Raw genomic sequence first — 22423 nt, forward strand, 5'->3', positions numbered from 1 at the left:
TTCTATTGGCAAAGTAATGTCTCTGCTTTTTAATAGGGTGTCTAGGTTTGTCACAGCTTTTCTTCCAAGGCGCTTGCTTCCATAAAAGCAAGTGTCTTTTAATTTCAAGGCTGCAGTCACCATCTACAGTGATTTTGTAGCCCACAAAAGTAGTTTGTCCCACGAAAATAAACTTGTTTCCATTGGTTTCCCATCTGTTTGCCATGAAGTGATGGGACCAGATGCCATGATCTTAGTTTTTGAATGTTGAGTTTTAAGCCAACTTTTTCACTCTCGTCTTTCATTTTCATCAAGAGGCTCTTGAGTTTCTCTTCACTTTCTGCCATAAGTGTGGTGTCATCTGCATACCTGAGATTATTGATCTTTCTCCCAGCAATCTTGATTCAAGCTTGTGCTTCATCCAGTCTGGCGTTTCCCATGATGTACTCTGCATAAAAGTTAAATAAGCAGGGTGACAGTATACAAGCCTTGATGTACTCCTTTCCCAATTTGGAACCAGGTCATTGTTTCATGTGTGATTCTAACTAACTGTTGATTCTTGATCTTCATATAGATTTCTCAAGAGGCAAGTAAGGTAGTCTGGTGTTCAGGAGAGCTTAGCAGTAGCAAATGCTGCATCTTTGGAAAGGAAAGAAACTTCCTAATTGTATCCTAAAGTGAAACATATGTGAAATATCTACTACAGAGTCCTTACCCCTCTTTTTTCCTTAGTTTAAAATTTTAATTAGTTTTTTGTAAAATTATTATAAAAAGTATCTTTCCTGCTGTAAAAAGCAACTCTACATTTTGTGAAAATGCTTTTTTTTGTCTTGCTGCCTGGCTTGCAAGATCCTAGTTCACTGACCAGGGATTGAACCAGGGCCACAGCAGTGAAAATGCCAAGTCCTAACCAATTGACTGCAGGGGACCCCCTGAAAATGCTTTAAAACAGCATTTCCTAATTGCCCGTAAACTATGGTTATCCCCTCATCCAGAGCGGCTTCCCTTATTCAAAGAACAAACAAGAAAAAATGTGTATTTCTGAGTTTCGTTTTAATTGGATAACATGGCAATGATTAGATAATAGTCTTTTTTTTTGTTTCTATCAGGGCAATAAGCTATGCCAACTTGATTTTTTAGTTGTCTGAAACAACTAGAATTTGAAACCCTAGAATCATCCTTGTTAACACTTTTACTCATAAACCATCTGTCAAGAGATTCTGTCCATTCTGTTTGTATCCAGAGTTTGTCCTCTGCTTACCTTTTAATAAAGCTGAATGGTTCTGTGAAGACCTACAAAATCTTCTAGAACTAACACCCAAAAAAGATGTCCTTTTCATTATAGGAGACTGGAATGCAAAAGTAGGAAGTCAATAAATACCTGGAGTAACAGGCATATTTGGCCTTGGAGTAAGAATAAAGTAGGGCAAAGGCTAATAAAGTTTTGCCAAGAGAACGCACTGGTCATAGCAAACACCCTCTTCCAACAAAACAAGAGAAGACTCTACAGATGGACATCACCAGATGGTCAATACTGAAATCAGATTGATTATATTCTTTGCAGCCAACGATGGAGAACCTCTATAGTGTCCGCAAAAACAAGACCAGGAGCTGACTGTGGCTCAGATCATGAGCTTCTTATTGCCAAATTCAGGCTTAAATTGAAGAAAGTAGGGAAAACCACTCCATTCAGGTATGACCTAAATCTAATCCCTTATGATTATACAGTGGAAATGACAAATAGATTCAAGGGATTGCATCTGATAGAGTGCCTGAAGAACTGTGGACGGAGGTTTGTGACACTGTACAGGAGGCAGGGATCAAGACCACGCTCAAGAAAAAGAAATGCAGAAAAGGCAAATTTGTAAGGCCTATTTGTAAGGCCTCCTCAAACAGGAGAAGCCCTTACAAATAGCTGCGAAAAGAAGAGAAGTGAAAGGCAAAGGAGAAAAGGAAAGATATATCCATTTGAATGCTGAGTTCCAAAGAATAGCAAGGAGATAAGAAAGCCTTCCTCAGTGATCACTGCAAGGAAATAGAGGAAAACAATAGAATGGGAAAGACTAGAGATCTCTTTAAGAAAATTAGAGATACCAAGGGAACATTTCATGCAAAGATGGGCTCAATAAAAGACAGAAAGATCATCAAAAAAGCAAGAGAGTTCCAGAAAAACATCTACTTCTGCTTTATTGACTATGCCAAAGCCTTTGACTGTGTGGATCACAATAAACTGGAAAATTCTTAAAGAGATGGAAATACCAGACCACCTGTTCTGCCTCTTGAGAAATCTGTATGCAGGTCAGGAAGCAACAGTTAGAACTGGACATGGAACAACAGACTGGTTCCAAATCAGGAAAGGAGTACGTCAAGGGTGTATATTATTGCCATGTATATTTAACTTGTATGCAGAGTACATCATGAGAAACATTGGGCTGGAGGAAGCCTAAGATTGCCGGGAGAAATATCAATAACCTCAGATATGCAAATGACACCACCCTTATGACAGAAAGCATGAAGAACTAAAGAGCCTGTAAGAGGAGAGTGAAAAAGTTGGCTTAAAACTCAACATTCAGAAAACTAAGATCATGGCATCTGGTCCCATCACTTCATGGCAAATAGATGGGGAAACAGTGGAAACAGTGACAGACTTTGTTTTGGGGGGCTCCAAAGTCACTGCAGATGGTGACTTCAGCCATGAAATTCCAAGGACGCTTGCTCCTTGGAAGAAAAGTTATGACCAATCTAGACAGCGTGTTAGAAAAACAGAGACATGACTTTGTCAACAAAGATCCATCTAGTCAAAGCTCAGGTTTTTCCAGTAGTCATGTATGGATGTGAGAGTTGTACTATAAAGAAAGCTGAGCACTGAACAGTTGATGCTTTTGAACTGTGGTGTTGGAGAAGACTCTTGAGAGTCCCTTGGACTGCAAGGAGATCCAACCAGTCCATCCTAAAGGAAGTCAGTCCTGAATACTCATTGGAAGGACTGATGCTGAAGCTGAAACTCCAATCCTTTGGCCACCTGATGTGAAAAACTTACTCATTTGAAAAGACCCTGATGCTGGGAAAGATTGAAGGCGGGAGGAGAAGGGGACAACAGAAGATGAGATGGTTGGATGGCATCACCAACTCTTGGATATGAGTTTGAGTAATCTCCGGAAGTTGGTGATGGACAAGGAAGCCTTCAGTCCATGGGGTTCCAAAGAGTCGGATACAACTGAGCGACTGAACTGAACTACCTCTTACCTCTCACCATTATGTACAAAGTACCTTGTTAACTCCCACCTGCATTATTGCAGTAACCTCCTGTCTTCTGCTTACCTCCTTATTATCTTATTATCTTCAACACAGCAGCCAGAATGATCTTGTTAAAGCTGAACTTGAATCATATTACTCTAATGCTTAGAAACCTTCAGTAGCTCCCTGTTTCTCTTAAAAATCCAATTACACACTCTCCCCCTTGCTTATTGTATCCCTCTGCTATTCTCTCCTTCCTCTTCCTCTCACATATGCACACACAATCACACATTTGCTGTTCCGTTTCTCTGTTATATTCTCCCCATACCCTGTCAGCCAAGAAACTTATCTTTTACTTGTTAATATCTATTGCCCAACTACTTGAACATAAGCTCCATCAGGGCAGGGATATTTTTCTCTTTTGTTCTCTGCTGTATTATTAGCCCCTATAATACTGCTTGGCACATCATTGATGCTTAAAAAACACTTGTTGAATGAACAAATAAAGGGATAAAGAAAAATTTTGGGGGGGCCATACGACACACTTGTGGGATCTTAGTTTCCCAACCAGGGATTGAGCCTGGGCCACAGCAGTAAAAGTACAAAGACAGCCACGGGATCACCAGGGAATTTCCAGGGAAATTATTTTAGTGATAAAATTTAATGGTTAAGTAAGACTTCTGCAATACCTTGTATTTGTATTTAAGAATTCTTGGTGTATCTTTAGTGATTTGGAATTTTGGCCTTGCTTATTAAAAAAAGTTAATAGTAAAATAGGTTTACATTAAATTATCTTAATTCATTATTTGCATAATTTTAAAATTCATTTAATATACCAGTTTAAATAATGTCCATTTTCACGTTTATAAAAAACTAGAATCCAAATTATCCAAAGTGGTTGAATCCTCTGTGTTATCTGCTAACTCCTTTTCGTACTAGATTGTATTTGTATGTTTGATATTGTCCTCTTGAATGGGACGATTTACAGGAATCCATTGCTGCCAGGATCAAGGTGTGTCTTTCAAGAATGGTTGTTGTAGTTTCTCATACCAGACATTCCTGAGTATGATCACTCTGGAACTGATTTTTATGTTATTTCTTAGCTATTTCCAAGGCCAAAATATTGGTATAATTTTGAACTCCAAACTCTGGATCCATCAATGACTTATTTCTTTGGACTTACACAGATCCATCATTTCTGCTCTCTCCATTTCTCCTTTGTATACAGTTTTAAAAAAATAATTCATCAAAGAACATTCATTTCTAATTAGGTGTGTCTCATTCCATCAGCATTTCTCTTTTAGGATAGTCAGTCAGTCCATTCAGTCGCTCAGTCGTGTCTGACTCTTTGCGACCCCATGAACCGCAGCATGCCAGGCCTCCCTATCCATCATCAACTCCCAGAGTTTATCCAAACCCATTTCCATTGAGTCGGTGATGCCATCCAGCCATCTCATCCTCTGCCATCCCCTTCTCCTCCTGCCCTCAATCTTTCCCAATATCAGGGTCTTTTCAAATGAATCAGCTCTTCATGTGAGGTGGCCAAAGTATTGGAGTTTCAGCTTTAGCACCAGTCCTTCCAATGAATATTCGGGACCGATTTCCTTTAGGATGAACTGGTTGGATCTCCTTGCAGTCCAAGGGACTCTCAAGAGTCTTCTCCAATACCACAGTTCAAAAGCATCAATTCTTTGGTGCTCAGCTTTCTTCACAGTCCAACTCTCACATCCATACATAACCACTGGAAAAACAATAGCCTTGACTAGACGGACCTTTGTTGACAAAGTAATGTCTGTGCTTTTCAATATGCTGTCTAGGTTGGTCGTAACTTTCCTTCCAAGGAGTAACCGTCTTTTAATTTCATGGCTGCAATCACCATCTGCTAAACTGGTATAAGCTGCTATAGGATTAGAAGTTTGTATGTGCTATGATACATAATTTGATGTAACATGGGCTTCCCAGGTCTCGCTAGTGGTAAAGAATCACTTCCAGTGCAGGAGCTGAAGGAGTTGTGGGTTTGATCCCTTGGTCTGGAAGATCCCTTGGAGAAGGGCATGGCAAACCGCTCCAGTATTCTTGCCTGGAGAATCCCTTGGACAGAGAAGCCTGGTGAGCTACGGTCCATAGGATCACAAGGAGTTGGGCATGACTAAAGCAACTTAGCATGCAGGCATGCATTCTTTGCTACTCAGCTATATTCATTACTTAGGATAAAGTGAAAAGTTTAATCCAGAAGTTAAGATTAATAAATTTGTAGTTTGTTTTGAATATTGGCCAATATTTTTTTATTGATCTTGTTCTTTTTCTCTTTTTAGGTTCTGTTTCAGCTCTGGGTGGCACAGAGTTCAGAGTTCTTTAGGCGGCTAGCCCTGTTACTTTCTACAACAAATTCACCTCCTGGGCCCTTACTTACTCCAGCACTTTTGCCTCATCGTATCTTATCTGATGTGACTCAAGGTCTACCTCATGCTCATTCTGCCTGTTTGGAAGAGCTTAAGCGCAGCTATGAGTTCTACCGGTACTTTGAAACTCAGCACCAGTCGGTACCCCAGCGTTTATCCAGAACTCAGCAGAAGTCAAGAGAACTGAGTAATGTTCACACGGCAGTACGCAGCTTGCAGCTGCATCTGAAAGCACTGCTGAATGAGTAAGTTCAGAAGCCGTGTAAGGAGACATCCCCATGACTAGCAGGCTTCATTCTCGTGCCATCGTGGTTGTTGGCTTGTGTCCTAGCTGAAAAGAAGCAACAAAATCGAGACACGCAGCCTAAAGGATGGTTTCAACCTACAAATGTAACAAACTGATTTGTTAGTACTGTAATTGGGGGGATTCATTTATAGTTTTTACTTTTTTTAATTTCAACAGAAAACCTAGAAAGATAGGACAAAAGCTGAGAAGTATTATTATATGTAGTTGAAGGGTGTTATATTGCTATTTTTGGACAAGAGGTTTGGACGTTTTTCTATAGCATAGAACAACTTTTTTGGCCCCAATTGGATAGTAAAATTGGAGAAGGCAATGGCACCCCACTCCAGTACTCTTGCCTGGAAAGTCCCATGGACGGGGGAGCCTGGTAGGCTGCAGTCCATGGGGTCACTCGCTAGGAGTTGGACGCGACTGAGCAACTTCACTTTCGCTTTTCACTTTCATGCATTGGAGAAGGAAATGAATGGCAACCCAGTCCAGTGTTCTTGCCTGGAGAATCCCAGGGACAGCAAAGCGTGGTGGGCTGCCATTTATGGGTTCACCCAGAGTTGGACACGACTGAAGTGACTTAGCGGCAGGATAGTAAAATGTAGGATCCATAGTTTATATTTGTTGACCTTCTACTTCGCATGGTGTTGTTAGTACTCCACCTTAGTAAAATGCAGTGTGCAGTCATTTCAGTGAAATTTTTCTATAATATATACTCATAGTATAGGACTGGATCAAATGAATGAGTTGGTTCATGTTGTCTTGTAATCAGGGAAGGTCGGAGGAATTTAATGAGTTGAGAAGATTGTAGGTGATGTACTTGACCTTGGATACCAAGCAAGATGTGAAAGGGGGAGGGCAGCAGTTGATTTTCAAAGATAAGAAAATGCATCAGAAGAACTTGAAGTCTCAGTAAAATCAAAAGGCTAATTTACCAGAGTAAAGAAGGATGTGATGTACACAGAAAATTACGGTCAGAAAGACATTTTAAAAAGATAAGTTTTTAACCATCAATTCAAGGTCTGAGATAGGTAGATAATACTCAAGTAAAGGTTGAGGCATAGAGAACAATTAAGACACTATGAGGCAGTGATGTTCCATTTATCTGTTGCTGCTATTCTAAGAAAGCTATCTCCCACTGGGAATGTGGGAGATAAGCCTGTCCATTTGAGTGGGTGGCAAAAGGTGGATCATCATGAGAGGAAACAGTGGATGGAAAGGTTGTGTTAGGCAAACCAGGGTCTATCAAGAATTAATGTTTGGCAATGGAATCAGAGATGTACAGGGTGTAATAAAATGCGTTGGCATAAGGAAGATGGTTTAGGAAGAAAGGGTACTACACTAGATGGACATGAAAATGACAAAGAAGGGCTTTGTACCTTGGCCAGGGATTATGGAAAATACATGGGAGGTATGTTTCCTGTTAAAAAATGAAAGATTTTATGTACGCCACTTCACCCTTCAGAATACTTTCACTAGAGAGCAGTCCAGTCACAGAGCATCATATCTGATTTGCTCTTTAGTACTGCCACACACAGCTTTGAAAAGAGTTATCTAAAAAATTATTCTGTGTTTCATTCCTCCCCCTTGCTTGTCCCATTTGCTGTTCCCACTCTCACTTGCCTACAGGAGAACATTGACTCTGTAAGTGTTTTCCTGGTCTGTAGAGTACCTGCTGCCAGATGAACATTTCTGAGCCTTATATTTGCTTTCTTACTTATCTGAAAAATTTCCCTGGATTTGGAGTGAGTGTAGCAGCTTAGACTGAATGAAACATCCTGCAGAAAGGGTTAGATGTAAACTGACTGCTGTCTGCTCTCTATCTTTATTTCTCATTCCTTTACCTCAGTCCAGCCAGACTGTATAAAGGCTGTTTCCCATTACCATCTAGAGTGGCCTTCTTCATCTTCTGTACACGCTCAGGTTTTATCCGTCCTTCAGTGCTCCCTCAGAAGTGCCTCTGCCTTAGCACAGTAACTTGCTCCTCTTCTGAATTCTTTTAATCCCATCTTTCTGTCTGTCGTTTTGTGCCTGGATATAACCCAGCTTTACAATTTACCAGCTGTATGATCTGGGCAAGTTTCTTCAACTCTCTAGAACTAATTTCTCATCTTTAAATTGGAAATAAAATGTTAGTTTTAATTTTTTGTAATATTATATACGTATCACTTCTCTGATGTGGTTTAAGTTTCCTATAAGTAGGAAATAGGTTTAACTTATCTTTTTAGTTTGTAAAAATGCCTGGTATATATGCAAGAAGTATTTGTTGAAGAAATATATGATAATCTTTATAAACTTTTTTTAAAACTGGTAAATGCATATAATGTAAAATTTACCACTTAACCTTTTCTAAGCTACAGGTAAGTGACGTTAAGTACATATATATTGTGTGCAATCATCACCACCTTCCACATTCAGAAATTTTTTTCATCGTACAAACTTTTTTTTAAAATAAACTTTGTGAATTATACATTTCATTTCATAGTTTAGAAATCTGTTTTTGTTTTTCTTTGTTACTCAGGGTAATAATTCTTGAGGATGAACTTGAAAAGCTTGTCTGTACTAAAGAAACACAAGAACTAGTGTCAGAAGCTTATCAAATCCTAGAACAGAAATTAAAGTTAATTCAGCCCCATGTTCAAGCAAGCAACAATTGCTGGGAAGAGGCCATTTCTCAAGTGGACAAATTGCTACGAAGAAATACAGATAAAAAAGGTACCTATGAGAGAGTGCTTTTGCATACACTTACCAGACATACTTATTCCCCAGTAGGACTTCATCAGGTTTACTTCTTGTCTGTATGATAAAACTGACTTGATAAAATTTCTTAGTTGTCTAAAAAAAAAAAAGGTGAACTTATATGTGCAAATTGACACTGAATATAAAGTGTTGGCTCTTATTTTTGTAAATAAAAAATGAATATGATTTGAAGTTTCCCTGAATCATATACTTCCTTTTTTAAAATTTTAATTAAAAAATAGATTTTAATAGTATTAATCCATTATTAGAAATTCCAGAAACTCTTTTCCAGTTAGGATAATAATGAGTTTTGATAGTCAGGGACCAGAAATTGAATTTACTTTTAAGATAAAATACATCATTAACTTCACTAATTTAATTGTAAATGTTTGGCATATTAATCTTTAAACTTATGCTATAAGTCAATAATATGTTTATCCCTTGGACCTTTATTATGATAAGAGGGAGGGGACATATATACACCTATGGCTGATCATATTGATGTTTGACAAAAAACAACAAAATTCTGTAAAGCAATTATCCTTCAATTAAAAAATAAAATAAAAAATTGTATTATTGCCAAAGGTGAGTAATGCTTTATCATCCTATTAAGTCATTGTTTTGTTTATAGCTAGATCTATAATACTTTGTTTACTGTCTCGAGCAAACTGAACAAGTCCTTAGATAGTAAAAGTATTAGCATTCTTCAAAGGAAATGTAAACAAGCTAATTACTGATATACTATCAGTAGATTTCCTCAAATGTAAATAGTGAATAATTCTTTCTCCAAAAGTTAGATTTGCCAAGGATTTTTAATATGTGCAAATATTTATGCATATTAAACTTTTTTAGATGACTTAACTCTAGAGCTTTCAGGTGTATTTTTTATAAATAGAAACACTCAGGAGACCACTGGGTGTTAGAAGATGCATCCCATTCATGCCTACCTTAGCATACTGTAAGATATTGAATCTTAGTCACTTGAACATGATTGTTGAAACAGTCTCAAATCATTGGGCAGGTGATGAGCCATTTCTTGATTTGCTCATCGGTGGTAATGATACGAACTAAAATACAAGTATTCAGAAACTTTTCTCACTAAAATGCCCATCATAGCCTTGGATGCTGCTGCTGCTGCTAAGTCGCCTCAGTGATGTCTGGCTCTGTGCGACCCCACAGACTCCCCCGTCCCTGGGATTCTCCAGGCAAGAACACTGGAATGGGTTGCCATTTCCTTCTCCAATGCATGAAAGTGAAACGTGAAAGTGAAGTCACTCAGTCGTATCCGACTCTTACCGACCCCATGGACTGCAGCCCACCAGGCTCCTCCGTCCATGGGATTTTCCAGGCAAGAGTACTGGAGTAGGGTGCCGTTGCCTTCTCCAGTAGCCTTGGATACACAACTCTAAATAAAATTGTTGGTTTAAAATTTTTAAGAAAGAGGTGCTTTAGTTAGCTATATCTTTTTATTTTAATTATTTCAAAATTATAGGAACATCACAAGAATAATTTTAAGTACCCCTTAATTCCAGATTTCCCAGTTTTATACATTCTACCACATTTGTGTGTGTGTTGTCTATAAATTCTTTTGGTGGTATTATTCTAAACTCTTCTTGAGTTAAGAAACAGACGTGAAATCCCATTGCCCCTGAGTACTTCTGTTCCTATTTTTAAAAATCAGACATTCTTCTGCATACCCACAGTATACCAATAGAGTCAGGAAGCAAGCCAAGGTCCTTCACCTGATGAGAACGTAAACCGTTACCTCCATCCACACAGCGGAATACTACGCAGAAATAAAAGAGAAATGGACTACTACTGCTCCGTTAGTAAGATGGAGGATGCACTGTGCTAATCAGCGGAGGTTAGGCTCAAATCACTGCATACTGTGTGATTCCATTTATAGGACAGTCTCAAAATGTTAAAGCTTAACAGGAATAAGAAACATATCAGTGATTACTAGGAGTTGGATATGGAGGGAGGAGTAGGGCATAAAGAGGCAGCATTAAGTAGATGTTTTGAGGTGATAAGACTTCTGTATCGTGATCAGTGGTAATGGTGATTACATGACTGTAATTTATCTAAACTCATAAAATTGTGTATCACAAAGTGAATACATTAGCTTAAAATGTTTTCAGCCACTACTTTTAGCATCCATTGATAGTTCTTGCTTCAACTGGATATTGCTGTGGTGGTTTCAGATGGTAATTGTCTAATTACGTTTTCCACCTACACTTACTAGTTGACACTATTTTAAGGTTAAGCATCCCCCTTTCTACTTATTTACACATTTATATTAGTATGGATTATTTTATTCAATAGATCATTAGTTATTTTTATTTTGTATTGTTGCTCAGGTTGTCCATAATTCAACCAGAGGGAGCCCATTCAAGGTGGTTCCTATCACTATCATTCTTTGAGCACTTGTTGACTTTGTCTCATACTTTCCTTGCCTCCAGCCCTAACATCTGCCTTGTCTCCAAAGAGCCTCATTCTTTTTAATAGAAAATGACCTTTAGAAACCAAGAACCTAAGTGCTAGGGATGCTCATGGCCACTGGGATATTAACTGCTCTTACCACTTCTCAGTGTACAGAACTATGGAATAGCACATATACATGTACAGGCTACAATCCCTCGGGTCACAAAAGAGCTGGACACAACTGACCACACACACAACTCATATGCATGTACACACACATCTATCTCTATTTGTAGATCTCTCTGTCCATATATGTTATATACCACGCCTTCATACCAGTGCCTCCAATGCAGTTTCAGCACCACATAGTTTATTCTGGCCTCCCCCTCCTCTGTGTTTGTTCTTCCCTTTTGTGATAATGAGAAGCTTGACTGTCACTAGTTTCAGTATATTTACTTATTTACTCAGTCTTTTGTATGAAGCTAGTCACCTGACACTGTGGGCTAAGTCACGTTTCTGCTGATTATACCCACTGAGAGTTCTCTCCCGCTAGCCTAGATTGCTCAGACCATACCAGCCCATGCTAGCCAAGAGTCTCCCCCAACTCTGAAAGCTAAAAATCTAGAGGCTTAACCCCTACTTTTTAAAAGTAGACAGATAATGATAAAAGAGAGCTGAATATGAGGCTAAATAACCCCAAGATTGGATGTCAAACACTGTTTTTTAATAATTAATTGAAGTTAAGCTCACTTGAGGTAATCTTTTCAATCTTTTACTTATGAAACTCATTTCCAATCCTCATTTCTCCTGAGAATAAAAATGGTATAAGGAAAGTGCAGAATTGAAGTTTGTTTTTTGTAGGGAAGAATGATGATAGTCTGTCTTGAGTCTGTTTCTATGCCAAGAGTAAAGTTGATTGTTGAAGTATTTAGAGTACCTTCTGTGTGCCAAGTACTACGGTAAGGTGAAAAAGGAAGAGAGAAAACAGGTTTTCTTCTCCAAGAGTTTATTTAAATTATAAATCTACAGATGTTGCTCTTCGTTAACTTTAGCAGATATTCACTCCTTCCTGTGTTCCTTTTTAAGGGAACCCTGAAATGGCGTGCGAGAGTCCACGCTGCGCTGTGGCACCTGTGCTGCAGCCGCCTCTACACATTGCAGATAAAGATCCAATCCCTGAGGAGCAGGTAAGGATGAAAACTGCTTTTTTTCTCTCTAAAGAACTTAATGTACAAACCTTACCTCCCTTTCTCTGTAATTGACATGGGTAATTGTTGAATTAAAATTATCTAAGGTTCAGTCCCTATTTGGGAAGATCCCCTGGAGGAGGGCATGGCACCCCGTTTTGAGGGCTTCTCAGGTGGCGCTAGTGATAAAGAACCTGCCTTCAAATTCTGGAGATGTAAGAGACACAGGTTCAATCCCCAGGTCAGGAAGATCCCCTGAGAAGGAAGTGGCAACCACCTCCAGTATTCTTGCCTGGAAAATCCCATGGACAGAGGAGCCTGCAGGCTACAGTCCATAGGGTCGCAAAGAGTCCAACGCAACTGAAGCGACTTAGCACAGAACAGTTGTTGAATAATTATGCACAGTTGTTGAATTTATATTTCTAATGATCTTCAAAAATCACAACACAGTGTATTGAATTTATATCATATCATTAGTTATTAGTGCCTTGAATTTTAATCCATCAAATCTGCCAGAAGATTTTCCTGTTTATATCTAATTGTCCATTTCTTAAATACTTGAAAGTGATGAAACGCATTAAAAATTAGTACATTGGTAAAGGTACCTTCTGGGATGCTGGAAATGTTTTTCTCTTGATCAGAGTGGTGTTTCCAAGTATGTGTACATATGTAAAAATCCTTTACACTTAAGATTTGTGCATTTGAATGCATCTATGTAAGTTATGTGAAAGATGCTTGGTTATGTCTGACTCTTTGCGACCCCATGGACTATAGCCTGCCAGGGTCTTCTGTCCATGGAATTCTCCAGGCAAGAATACTGGAATAGGTAGCCATTCCCTTCTCCAGGAGGTCTTCCCGACCCAGGGATTGAACCTGGGTCTCCTGCATTACAGGTATATTCTTTACCATCTGAGCCACCAGGGAAGCCCAAAAGTGCAGATCGTCAGGATGTATGTTAAACCTCACTTTAAAAAATACTTTTTAGATGATTAAGTTAGATATTGACAACAGATTTCTTATCCTGAAGACTTTTCTTCTGAAGAAGACGACTTCTTTTTCTTTGTCATTTTGTCTATTCACTATTCTTAATTGCAAAGGGAGACGAACCCTACTTAGTTTAACAAAGAAATTTATTTAAAACAGTTAGCCAGCTGACAGAATATTTCAGAGGGCCAGATAATGAGCTTAAAGCAGGGTGGGATACACAGCCAAAGTCACTCAAAAGAACTGTTACAGTGGCAGCGTCACTGCTGCGTCACTGGGTGTAGGCATTGCCACTTGTTGCATCATGCTAAATAATGAAAACTATATTCAGAACCTCTACCTCTAGAAACTGTCTGCCACCATCCTTGCCGGAATGGTTTCCTTAAAATGCCTGTTTCTTTTATCACAAACTTCTGAATCAGATCTGACCCAGTTACACCTGATTTCAGTTCAGTCGCTCAGTCATGTCTGACTCTTTGCAACCCCATGAATTACAGCACGCCAGGCCTCCCTGTCCATCACCAACACCCGGAGTTCACCCAAACTCATGTACATCGAGTCAGTGATGCCATCCAGCCATCTCATCCTCGGTTGTCCCCTTCACCTCCTGCCCCCAATCCCTCCCAGCATCAAAGTCTTTTCCAGTGAGTCAACTCTTCGCATGAGGTGGCCAAAGTACTGGAGTTTCAGCTTTAGCATCATTCCTTCCAAAGAACACCCAGGGCTGATCTCCTTTAGAATGGACTGGTTGGATCTCCTTGCAGTCCAAGGGACTCTCAAAAGTCTTCTCCAACATCACAGTTCAAAAGCATCAATTCTTCGGCGTTCAGCTTTCTTCACAGTCCAACTCTCACATCCATACATGACCACTGGAAAAACCATAGCCTTGACTAAACAGGCCTTTGTTGGCAAAGTAATGAATGTCTCTGCTTTTGAATATGCTATCTAGGTTGGTCATAACTTTTCCTTCCAAGCAGTAAGTATCTTTTAATTTCATGGCTGCAGTCACCATCTGCAGTGATTTTGGAGCCCCAAAAAATAAAGTCTGACACTGTTTCCACTGTTTCCCCATCTATTTCCCATGAAGTGATGAGACCAGATACCATGATCTTCATTTTCTGAATGTTGAGCTTTAAGCCAATTTTTTCACTCTCCTCTTTCACTTTCATCAAGAGTCTTTTTAGTTCCTCTTCACTTTCTGCCGTAAGGGTGGTGTCATCTGCATATCTGAGGTTATTAATATTTCTCCCGACAATTTTGATTCCAGCTTATGCTTCTTCCAGCCCAGCGTTTCTCATGATGTGCTCTGCATATAAGTTAAATAAGCAGGGTGACAGTATACAGCCTTGATGTACTCCTTTTCCTTTTTGGAACCAGTTTGTTATTCCATGTCCAGTTCTAACCGTTGCTTTATAGGTTTCTCAAGAGGCAGGCCAGGTGGTTTGGAATTCCCATCTCTTTCAGAATTTTCCACAGTTTGTTGTGATCCACACAGTCAAAAGCTTTGGCGTAGTCAATAAAGCAGAAATAGATGTTTTTCTGGAACTCTCTTGCTTTTTCCAGGATCCAGCGGATGTTGGCAATTTGATCTCTGGTTCCTCTGCCTTTTACTAAAACCAGCTTGAACATCTGGAAGTTCACAGTTCATGTATTGCTGAAGCCTGGCTTGGAGAATTTTGAGCATTACCTTACTAGCGTGTGAGATGAGTGCAATTGTATGATAGTTTGAGCATTCTTTGGCATTGCCTTTCTTTGGGATTGGAATGAAAACTGACTTTTTCCAGTCCTGTGGCCACTGCTGAGTTTTCCAAATTTGCTGGCATATTGAGTGCATAAAAAATTAAAAAAAATTTTTTCACAGCATCATCTTCCAGGATTTGAAATAGCTCAACTAGAATTCCATCACCTCCACTAGCTTTGTTAGTAGTGATGCTTTCTAAGGCCCACTTGACTTCACATTCCTGGATGTCTGGCTCTAGGTGAGTGATCACACCATTGTGATTATCTTGGTCATGAAGATCTTTTTTGTACAGTTCTTCTGTGTATTATTGCCACCTCTTCTTAATATCTTCTGCTTCTATTAGGTCCATACCATTTCTGTCCTTTATTGAGCCCATCTTTGGATGAAATGTTCCTTTGGAATCTCTAATTTTCTTGAAGAGATCTCTAATCTTTCCCATTCTGTTGTTTTCCTCTATCTCTTTGCATCGATCGCTGAAGAAGGCTTTCTTATCTCTCCTTGCTATTCTCTGGAACTCTGCATTCAAATGGATATATCTTTCCTTTTCTCCTTTGCTTTTCACTTCTCTTCTTTTCACAGCTATTTGTAAAGCCTCCCCAGACAGCCATTTTGCTTTTTTGCACTTCTTTTTCTTGGGGATGGTCTTGCTCCCTATCTCCTATACAATGGCACAAACCTCCATCCATAGTTCATCAGGCACTCTGTCTATCAGATCTAGTCCCTTAAATCTGTTTCTCACTTCCACTGTGTAATCATAAGGGATTTGATTTAGGTCATACCTGAATGGTCTAGTGGTTTTCCCTACTTTCTTCAATTTAAGTCTGAATTTGGCAATAAGGAGTTCATGATCTGAGCCACAGTCAGCTCCCGGTCTTGCTTTTAACTGTATAGAGCTTCTCCATCTTTGGCTGCAAAGAAGATAATTAGTCTGATTTCAGTATTGGACCATCTGGTGATGTCCGTGTGTAGAGTCGTCTCTTGTGTTGTTGGAAGAGGGTGTTTGCTATGATCAGTGTGTTCTCTTGGCAAAACTCTACTATTCTTTGCCCAGCTTCATTCCATATTCCAAGGCCAAATTTGCCTGTTACCCCAGGTATTTCTTGACTTCCTACTTTTGCATTCCAGTCCCCTATAATGTAAAGGACATCTTTTTTGGGTGTTACTAAAAGGTCTTGGAGGTCTTCATAGAACCATTCAGCTTCAGCTTCTTCAGCGTTACTGTTGGGGCATAGACTTGGATTACTGTGATATTGAATGGTTTGCCTTGGAAACGAACAGAGATCATTCTGTCATTTTTGAGATTGCATCCAAGTACTGCATTTCAGACTCTTGTTGACCTACTCCATTTCTTCTGAGGGATTCCTGCCCACAGTAGTAGATATAACGGTCATCTGAGTTAAATTCACGCTGATAAGAGGATCCCAGATAATTTTCCTTAACCATAATTGCAACAGAAGCTGAGTAATAAGGATTCTACCCTTCACCTTAGAGATAAGGAGAACCATCAGATGAGGTGTCCCCTAATCCTAGCGATAGTGTTCAGACTTCCTGAAGAGTCAGAAAGAAACACAAATGTCTATCAAACATACCTGACTACCTCCGTAAACCAACAGCCCTGCTAATTTTGATTGATTTTGACATAGCTAATAGAATCTTAACTAGATCTATCGAATGGTGTCAGAGAAGAAAAATAATGACTGAAGTTATTAAACTTTCTTATCCACAACTCTTTTTAGTATCATAAGTTTCATTAAGATTTCAGTTTATCTGTGTTTGCTTTGTATGCCCAACTTGTGCTTCAGTGACCTATGCCAGGAGTCCTTATTTTTTTAATCTTGGAGTTCGATAGGTTCAAATCAGTGAATGCTACTAGAAAACTGTCTGCTTGAAGTACCGTCCTTTTTCTTTTATTCATTTTCAGGAGTTAGAAGCTTATGTAGATGATATTGATATGGACACTGATTTCAGAAAGGATGATTTTTATTACTTGTCTCAAGAAGACAGAGAGAGACAGAAGCGTGAACATGAAGAATCCAAGAGGGTGCTCCAAGAACTGAAATCTGTGCTGGGATTTAAAGCATCAGAGGCAGAAAGGCAGAAGTGGAAGCAACTTCTGTTTAGTGATCATGGTAAGCACTGACTTCAGAGTAATGGTTTATTTCAGTGTAAGGGATTCTTTTTTCTTGAACTGTAAATCTTAGCCACAGAATTCTTATGGTGTTCATTTTAGGGATCCACCAGTAAGTATAGTACTTTGTCTTTTAGACACAAAATCAATTTGATCATTAAAAGAGTCATTATATAATCCAATTTGATCAATAAAAGAGTTACTGTATGATCAGATTGGGAATATGAAGTCAGACTTTTTCATCAGTTACTCTATTTTTCTACTAAATTTGTTTCAGTGGGTTCAAGATTCTAAACCCTGTTATGAATTATAATTTTTAATATAACACAAAATTAATAACTGTTCACTGTTAAAACCAATGAATTAAACCCTAGGCCCTTAGCTATATCACTAGGTTACTTAATAATAATTGATTTGAACACTGTAGAAGATAGAAGGCAGAGATGCTTATGTGCACACTGTCTTCATATTTGGATTTGTACAAAAGTGGATGACTGATAATACCTAAGATTACCCTTGAACTTCTTTATATAACCACCTTCTTTTCTTTAGAACTTCATAGGAGGCAGGGGAGCAAGAGAGGGGAAGCTTAGTACTCAACAGTATCATCAGACTAGCTAATTCCTAATTCAAGAATTAATTCCTCTGGATTTCTAAACAAGTAGAGTGGGACTTCCCTTCTATTTTAGTATATGCGGAGCCTCAAAATCAACTGTCTTCCCTTTCTCTTTTTCACTAGAAGTGTATCGGTTACTCTGGAAGGTTCCTCATCATTCTCTTTTCTTCTCTGGGGCCCTCCTATCCTCGCTTGTCCAGATGTATACTTCTTGATTTTGTCCTTCTCCTTTCTTCCCATTGATCCCCTTTATAGCCCAGGTCCTCGTAAGGTTGGGCTTCCCTGGTGGTTCTCATGGTAAAGAATTTGCCTGCAGTGTAGGAGGTCCGGATCTAATCCCTGGGTCAGGAAGATCCACTAGAGAAGGGAATGGCTCTCCACTCCAGTATTCTTGCCTGGAGAATTTCATGGACAGAGGAGCCTGGCGGGCTAGCATCCATTGGGTTGCAAAGAATCAGACATGACTGAGCTACTAGCACTCACTTATAAGCTTATGCTCATTATTATAATAGCCTCTTAGCTGACTTGCATTTTCAATACCTTTTTCTTCTAAGCTGTTCTTGAATATAGCTTCTAAGCCTTTAGGTTTGCTTCTGTCTATCCTTGAAAACTAATTTGATTTTTCTCAAACAGCACATAGAAAATAGCTCTCTGTCTGAAAAATCTACAGCAGTTTCCCTTTTTTATTGTATTTAATCTAAACTCCTATTCCTGGTTTCAAGCCTCTCCATCATGAGTACCCCATATTCAATTATATTCCCCACTCTTTCTAGTATAGATATCTTCCTCTACTTATATCTAATTAGCAATGGTTCTGCAAGCTGGCTGTTTTTATTAATGAAAAGTCTTCATGGCGATCCCTTTCACAGGAATGCTGTCCTCTCCACCAGTCTCTCCTCCGTGAGTCCCCCTCTTAGTGTTCCAGTCCTGCCACCTCTCTCACTACTACAGAGCCCTACACGCAGGGGACACTGTTGTGAAATGAGAGGATTTCTTGAGCAACAAAGCAGAGTTCATGCAACCTGCTTGTCCATATATTGGGCCTTCGTAAATCAGAGATTAGGAGTATTAGATTTTACACACTACTGTTTCCTGTGTGTTCTATTTTTTTTGTTTGTTTCTGAAATTAAATTACAGTGTTCTTAAATAGGGGCTTTATTATCCCCCACGGTATTCATTTAGAAAATTACTCAATAAGTAGATAATAAGATATGGTTTACTATTGAATCCCTAGCACATAGATCAGGAGACAGAAATCCACACAGTCCTGGAGGTTTATATTCTAGCACAGTGTTAACGTACTAGCTCATTGATACATTATACAGATTACCCGCCCTCCTTTAATTAACAATAATCAGGAATATCAGTCAACTTCTAATATGTGTTGCTTTCTTTAAGAATTAACAGATTTATCAGCTAACACTGTACACAAAGTTGTACACAAAGTCTGAAAATAGCACTGTATATAATCTTGTATCCTTTTTTGTTGTTTAGTACTTTTTTCATGTGGCTTTAAAACTATCCTCTTGACAGTATGGGTAAAGATATAATGATGAGAGAAGTATCTCTTTTCAGGTATGTGCTTTTGATAGTTTACAATTGAAAAGGCATAATGCTAATTTAGTTTATGAAAATAAGTAAAAAGCTGATACCTTAAAATGCTTTTCCCATGAAAAATTTCAGTACATCTTCCAGAGTTGTTTTCATCTCTGCCTACAGGGGTAAAGTCCGAATGGAATTAGAGAGGGAAATTCTACACTGGAACCTGCTGTGGCCATTTTTTTCTGTTGTTGCTGCTTCTCTAGTGGAGTTACTGCAGCTTAGGGATCTGTTTCTTGGAAATGGACACGTTTTACAAATTATTTTTTAAAATAAACGCCAGATCTTCAAGACGCACTTTTTTTTCTTCCGTCATGCTTCATAACATATTGTATTGTACTAACCCCTCATACTGGGAGGAGAGACTGCATAGCAAGCAACCCACTGCCTACTAACATCAAGAGGGGCTAAATAAAACTTCATATTCCTTGAAAGGACAACTTCTGCCGTATGGATGTAATTATGTATTATGCTTTGTACAGTAGTTGATATGGAATACAGGTTTTATTTTATTTTATATTTTTCTGTGGCGTTAAAATATGTAGAAATTATGGCTTTACTGTCATCAGGGTCTTATTAGGTGGTTAACAAGTGAGTTGAATTGTATGTTGTAATTTTTTTCCATGATGTTTTAACTTGTAAATATGTGCGTGTTGATGATGATAGGATTATTACTTGAATTACTCTTAGGTGTTTCGTCTGTCATACTCTGGGTGAAACCATGCTGCTTATCCTTTAGTACAGTGGCTCTCAAACTTGCGTGTGCATCAGAATCCAGCAGAGGGCTTGTCAAACCGTAGCCAGTCCTCCTCCAGTTTCCGATTCAATAGGCATGGAGCTGAAGAATTTTCATTTCTAAAAAATTCCTAGGTGATGCTGACTGATGCTGTTGGTTCAAGAGCCACACCTTAAAAACACTGCTTTAATGTTTTGAATTAAGAGAATGCATAAGGTGTTTTAAAATATTTATCAAAACCCCATCTCATTTTATGTCTGAGGTATTTTATCTCTTATAAAGTTCTCTGGTTTTATAAATTTACTTTGATTTACTAGAAAGCTTTACTTAGCTTTTATTTATTGTTCTTTATAAGAAAAACCTACTGGGAGTTTAAATTAAAGTTTAAATCATTGCTGGGTTTTTAGTTATTATTTTTCTTTCTTTTTTTTTTTTTCCTTTGAAGCTGTGTTGAAATCCTTGTCTCCTGTAGACCCAGTGGAACCCATAAGTAATTCAGAACCATCAGTGGATTCAGATATGGGGAAAGTTGGTAAAAATGATACTGAAGAGGAAAATAATAAAACCTCTACAGCTGACAATGAAATAAGTAGTAGGACTGAGTATTTATGTGAATACCCTCTAGATGGTAAAAGTAAAGACAATTCTGCAAATGAAGTCTTCTTCCAAGGAGCTGAAGAAAGAGCACATTACCAATGTAAGAGTGAAGATGAGTCTCCGCAGGCAGATGTAGATGGCCTGGCCCCTGCCCACCCAACCCCCAGGGTCTCATCACAGCCCTCCATCAAGCAGAGGCTGGCCCAGCTACAGCTGTCCCCTGATTTCACTTTCACTGCTGGCCTCGCTGCAGAAGTGGCTGCTAGATCTCTCTCCTTTACCACCATGCAGGAACAGACTTTTGGTGATGAGGAGGAAGAACAAATAATACAAGAAAATGAAAATGAGGTAGAAGAAAAGTAAGAACCAAGATTTACGTGAAGGATTTTATTCTTTGTGAAAGTGTTTTAACTTCAAGACTAGAAATTCCACTGGAAAGGGAAAATGAGTGTAAGTTTACTGTATTTAAAGCTAAGATGTGAATTTATAGGAAGAACCTTGGTTTGAACAACTGATCTGGAAATACTAGTTACCTGTAAATGGCAGACCTTTTAGGAGAATAAGAGAAAGGTAAGGGTTCTCTTGAATAAATTGCTGTTTTATTTGCAGCATGACTGATTGATCTTGGAAACTCTTTAAGTATCTTTAAAACCAATTAGTTTATCATTTCTTGCCAGAATTTACTACCATAAAATGACTGGGATAATTCTGTTGCAAGAATATTAACATTTAGTAAGGCTCCTTTTTACTGTATTCTCGCAGTTAATAACTGCAGCTATTATGTCAATAACAAGTTGTTTGTATTTAATTTTTGTTTATACCAGTCTTAAAGATACACGTTCTGAATAAAAAAAGTTGAATTCATGAAATTGATGTGTACTGGGGTTTGGAACTGAAACATGGTTTCAGAAGTACTTGGGTTATAACATGTGTCCTTGTTTGTATGTGTATTCAGTATCTTAAGATTTCTTAATGATCTTGTGAAGAAAAACATTGCACCTTTTTAGGAATGATCCTTTACATTTTTTGTGTATTTATCTTTTTCTGTTGTTGCAACTAAAAGAGATGATATCAAAGTAGGATCTCTTTAGTTCCAGGCCTCATCCCCAACTTTATAAAAAAGTTTCTTTTATCAGTTTCCCTAGAGATAATGAGTGCCATTGACATCAGTAAATCATGATGCTGCTAATTTCTAGCCTGAAGCTATACCCTCTCCACCTTAATAAGATTATGGAGACATCCTGTTGACTTCTTGGAAAGCATTCTTGTCTCCTTAATACTTTATTTACGAACTACCTCCTAAGACATTGCTTTCCAAATTTTCTCAATTTCATCTGTTTTGTCATGTGATTACATTTTCAAAGAGTGATATTTTCAAGAGTATAATGTTTTTTACTACCTATAGCTCCAATGCACTGACACAGTTTACAGATGTTATTTGAGGAAAATGTAGGAAAAACTCTACGCTACTGTCCTAGAAAGGAAATTATGAGTCTAGTGTGCCTTTGGAGTTAAGAAACACATTTAAATTCTTGTAACTTAGCACTTCAAGTGAGTAAATTTTTGTATACCAAAGGGGATTTTTTTTTTTTTCCCAGTAATCTAAGGAAATTTATTTTTGGTCCTGAAGAAAAACTTGGTTCTGCTTTATATGAATAATAGTGATTTCATATACTATAAGTGATTCTGCCAGTTGCCAAATATTCTGGGACTTACCCATAATTAAGCTCTTAGGAGCAATATCTTAGGGTGGGCCTATAACATT

General features: G+C 38.4%; 1 protein-coding gene across 7 annotated transcripts in view; it reads left to right on the forward strand.

The window, feature by feature from the left end:
• The window catches only part of VEZT (vezatin, adherens junctions transmembrane protein), a 76764-nt gene extending 55237 nt beyond the window's left edge, over window positions 1–21527 (forward strand). For all 7 annotated transcript variants that reach the window (XM_069580675.1, XM_069580681.1, XM_069580674.1 and 4 more), the window contains 5 exons: window positions 5532–5863; window positions 8432–8625; window positions 12157–12257; window positions 16904–17111; window positions 20507–21527. In XM_069580675.1, the coding sequence (XP_069436776.1) occupies window positions 5532–5863; window positions 8432–8625; window positions 12157–12257; window positions 16904–17111; window positions 20507–21021 (1350 nt within the window). In that variant the 3' untranslated portion in view covers window positions 21022–21527. The remainder of the gene's footprint in view (window positions 1–5531; window positions 5864–8431; window positions 8626–12156; window positions 12258–16903; window positions 17112–20506) is intronic.
• The last annotated feature ends 896 nt before the right edge of the window (window positions 21528–22423 follow it).

This window comes from Ovis canadensis, chromosome 3 (genome assembly GCF_042477335.2).
Source record: "Ovis canadensis isolate MfBH-ARS-UI-01 breed Bighorn chromosome 3, ARS-UI_OviCan_v2, whole genome shotgun sequence".
NCBI lineage: Eukaryota > Metazoa > Chordata > Mammalia > Artiodactyla > Bovidae > Ovis > Ovis canadensis.